General features: G+C 35.2%; 1 protein-coding gene across 1 annotated transcript; it reads right to left on the reverse strand.

The window, feature by feature from the left end:
• Nucleotides 1–3,069: 3,069 nt before the first annotated feature.
• Nucleotides 3,070–3,832, reverse strand: gall (galanin-like; the record flags this gene model as incomplete). Its single annotated transcript, XM_079845570.1, has 5 exons — nucleotides 3,070–3,128; nucleotides 3,239–3,292; nucleotides 3,412–3,495; nucleotides 3,600–3,654; nucleotides 3,749–3,832. 5 exons carry the CDS (start codon nucleotides 3,830–3,832, stop codon nucleotides 3,070–3,072), a joined length of 336 nt encoding a protein of 111 aa, XP_079701696.1.
• Between the last annotated feature and the right edge of the window lie 384 nt (nucleotides 3,833–4,216).

Here is a 4,216-nt window from a genome sequence, read left to right on the forward strand (position 1 = left end):
AAGCTTTGAGGAAGGATCCTTCTCTTTGAGGATAGATTATGTGTGTGTGTCTGCCACAGTCATCGACTTTTTTGATTTCCAGTTGTACTATTTCAGTTTGTGCCTGGTCGCTTAATGACGTGCCTAATTGAGTCATACGGCTCTCTGGATCTTTCAAAGCATAATGGGATACGTCAAAATAAGCCGTCTGAATTTTTTTTTTTCCCCCACAGCTGCAGACTCTTTCATATGCTTGGTAGCAGTGGCATTAAAATGACCCTAGTCCTGCAGAGCAGTTAAACGTTCTCATTTACCCTGGACCTTCTTATCAGTATTCTGGCTCATAGATGACAGGCTGTCTGTCATATAAGCACGGCCTAATTAATACCTGCGCTTTTAAATCGTGGCATGACCTCTGGTTAATGGATTATTGTGATGTCTGGAATTTACCCAGAGTGATTTACTACTCACTTACTTTCTTTCATGTTCTCACCTTATTCTTGGGTTTTTTTGTGTGCCATTTATGGCATTTATGTGACAAACACAGTGATTGTCAGTCAACCTTTTCCACAGAAATCATTACAGAATCATTACACGTTACCATCCACAGTTGGTTGGCCTTTCTATCATGAAGATGAAAAATGTCAGCCCATCTTCCAGGAAGACGACTGATTGAAATCTCATTATCTTGTGAATTCCCGTTGTCTTAATAAAAGGAAACAAACCAACCGTCAAAGCGATTATTTCTTTGAGCACATACATAAAATATGAATGAGTAATACAGGATGCTATTTTAGAAAAATCCATGGTAAAAGCTTTAGCATTGGATTGATAGGATTTTTTTTGTCACATTTTTTAAATGATTCTTTCGCTGTTTTAGTCATAAATGGCTTGGAATCAACAAGCTATTAGTTTGCTATTTGTTTAAAAATGTGTATTTGTATATATGTCAATAGTGCAATCAACAGGTTTCATTAGTAGTTTTCAACTCTGATTCACCAACACATTGCTTCTCCCAGATTATCCTACCTCAATTTGCTTTTTATATGGAATAACATAAAGGGATTTTTAAAACATTTGTTATTAAGTGCTTTAGCATTGAATTGATAGGACGGGACATATTTAGTAGAGGCATAATGTTTAAAATAGTTCTTGGAAAAGCTCAGATGTTGTTATAATCATGTGGAAGTGGGCAGCCATCTTTCCAAGGACCCCATCTGCCCCCCAAGCCCCAAATCTCCCCTTCCCATCTGCCTCATTCTGCCCCCAGCTTTCTTCTGATGTCTCTAGCTTACAACAACTTCAGAGATGGCTGAAGCTGATTTAATCTTTATAATATACATTACAATCTGTGAAACATTTTACTGTTGTTTTTCACTTTAGTTGCATATACACACAGTGTGACTGATTCAGTGTTATACTCCATCTACAGCTAGCCTTTATTTTTATGTATTATTATATTATTAAGCATGAGGTTTGACCTCATTTGAGAATTTAAACCACACTACTGTGTACTATTTAAATGAATATAGATGATATATCTTGATTAAAAAAAAGTTTCAGTCAAAAATGCATGTTTAATTCAATAGGTTACTTACATTTTTTGTAATAAATTGTGAATTTTACCAGGAATTATAGAGTGAGTTGGAAAAAAAATACTATGGAAGTCAATGGTGCTCCACAACTGTTTGGTTACAAACATTCTTCAAACTAGCTTCTTTGATGTTCCACATAACAGAGACATTCATACAGGTTTGAAACAACTTGAGGGTGAGTAAATGATGACAGAATTTTAATTTCCCCAATCCCTTTAAATGGTTAGTTCACCTAAAAATTTAAATTCTGTCATTGATTAGGGGTGAATTCAGGTTGATTGGGACACTTTTTCCCAGCCAACTCAATGGCAAAATGTGTCCCAATCAACCTGAATTCACCCTACTCACCCTCATGTCGGTCCAAACCCGTAAGACCTTCGTTCATCTTCGGAACACAAATTAAGATATTTTTGATGTAATCTGAGAGCTCTCTGACCCCTCCATAGACAGTGGTGCTTACATGAACAGCATTAGCCAATGGTAAGCCGGCGTGCTGGCCAAGCTCTGACTTAACCCAGAAGTGCTGTATTTACTACAACAACAGTGTAGGAGACTGGCACAGACGTGAAGAAATTGTTGAATAAAGTCGTTATTTTTGTTTGTTTTGTGCGTTCAAAAAGTATTCTCGTCGCTTCATAAAATTAAATTTGAACCACTGTAGTCATATGGACAATTTTGAAGATGGTAATTAAATTGCTGTCAAGGGGTCAGAAAGCTCACGGATTTCATCAAAATATCTTCATTTGTGTTCCGAAGGTGAAGGTCGTGCGGTTTTGGAACGACATGAGGGTGAGTAATTAATGAAATAATTTTCATTTTTGGGTTAACCCTTGAAGCATCCATACAACGATGTAATTTCCTTTTACTGCCACAAGATGGCGCAAAGTGTTAAATCTTTGATCTCCATTATTATGCTACATTTGACATTGAAGAGAACGGCAGCCAAACACACATTGGACGCATTAGTATTCAAGAAGTCTTGGTCTGAAATGAATCTTGACCCAAGATCACTTATTACACTTCATAGAAATATAAACTCCCACTAGCCTTTGACAGTTTCATTTTTTTTGGACACATTTTTTTAATTATTCTTTCACTACGTTAGTCATATAATTTTTTTTATGGGAATCAACAAGATATTAGTTTGCTATGTGTTTAAAATGTGTATTTGTAAATGTCAATAGTGAAATCAACAGGTTTTTCAACTCTGATTCACCAACTCATTGCTTCTCCCAGTTTATCCTACCTAAATTTGCTTTTTATATGGAATAAACATAAAGGGATTTTTAAAACATTTGTCATGAAGTGCTTTATTTGAACTCTGAAAGCAGGAAATTATGCACCAACAATGTTCTGTTTAAAATTGAGAGATGAGCCAAATCAGATTTTAATCCAATGCATTTTACCAATTGTGTTAATACATAATAAATAATGATATAAATGATGAAACACAAAACATTATTAGAGAGCAACTGTTGAAACAGGGACATTTCTGTTATTGCTTCATATGGTCATTAATTAAAGAGCCACTAAAATCTTCAGTCATTCCCATTTCTGAAAGAGAAAAATAGTACTTTTACTTGCATAGAATCATTTATTTATTTATTTTTTCAGTTAGAAATAAAAGGAAACAAATCAATCATTCATACTATTATGTAATTCACCTTTTAATCGCAGATATGCAAGATGACCCAGCAGTGAGAGAAAATAGGAATCATCTATGGAATAGGAAAACTTTTAAAAAAAACACTAACAAAGATGTATTTAACAAAGAAGAAGAATATTTAAGAATGTGAAAGAATGGAATATTCCGGTAATAAATGCATTAAGGACTGACTGTATGAAGATGTTGGTACGCTTGAGCTCTCATTCAATATGTCTCTTTTGCCCGTAGCTCTGTGTCTAAGAGTTCTGTGAGCATCTGCAAAAGGAGAACCTCAACATTATAGCAATAAAACCAATATTATAGGTAAAATACACATTTGAACAAAACTCTGTCTAATTGTTTGAATGCAATGCACTTACAAGGTCCTAGTAGATACCCAGCACTGTGTAGAGTCCAGCCTTTTTTCTCTGGATTCTGTGGGATTAACAGAGAGACCCATAATAGAGTGAAAAAAAACTATCAAAAACTTTTTTTTATTAAGCTAAAGAAGAGGCTATAGAAGATGTACCGTGAGGGTCATGCCATGGATCCTTGAGAGATGTGCAGTAAAGACACAGAGTGAGATGCAGAGTAGAGCGCAATTTGTCTGCATCTGTTGAAAAAAAAAAAACAGTGCATGTACATCCAAGCATTTTTCACAGCAATGTTATTTCGGGGGGGGATTTAGGATTCCTAAATTTAGGGGTTAGGATTAAGACACAATCCTAAAAATAGTACAGTGCAGTTAAAGCATAAACAAACACAACAAAAATACTTACCTTCTAAGAGAACAGTTGCTGTTTGTAAGTATTAATAAAAACCCGAATTCCAGAAAAAAAGAGACCTTCAAATAACAGGGTTGCTGCAGGTGTGTGTCTGAATGAGGGACAGTCTGTCTTTTATACACCCAGCAGCATACGCCATATTAACATAATGAAACTCTATTAGTATGATGTTCATTTGTTCATTTCTCATAATTACTGGTGCTGTTTACAGA

Source organism: Gobio gobio (assembly GCF_949357685.1).
Source record: "Gobio gobio genome assembly, chromosome: 20".
Classification (NCBI taxonomy): domain Eukaryota; kingdom Metazoa; phylum Chordata; class Actinopteri; order Cypriniformes; family Gobionidae; genus Gobio; species Gobio gobio.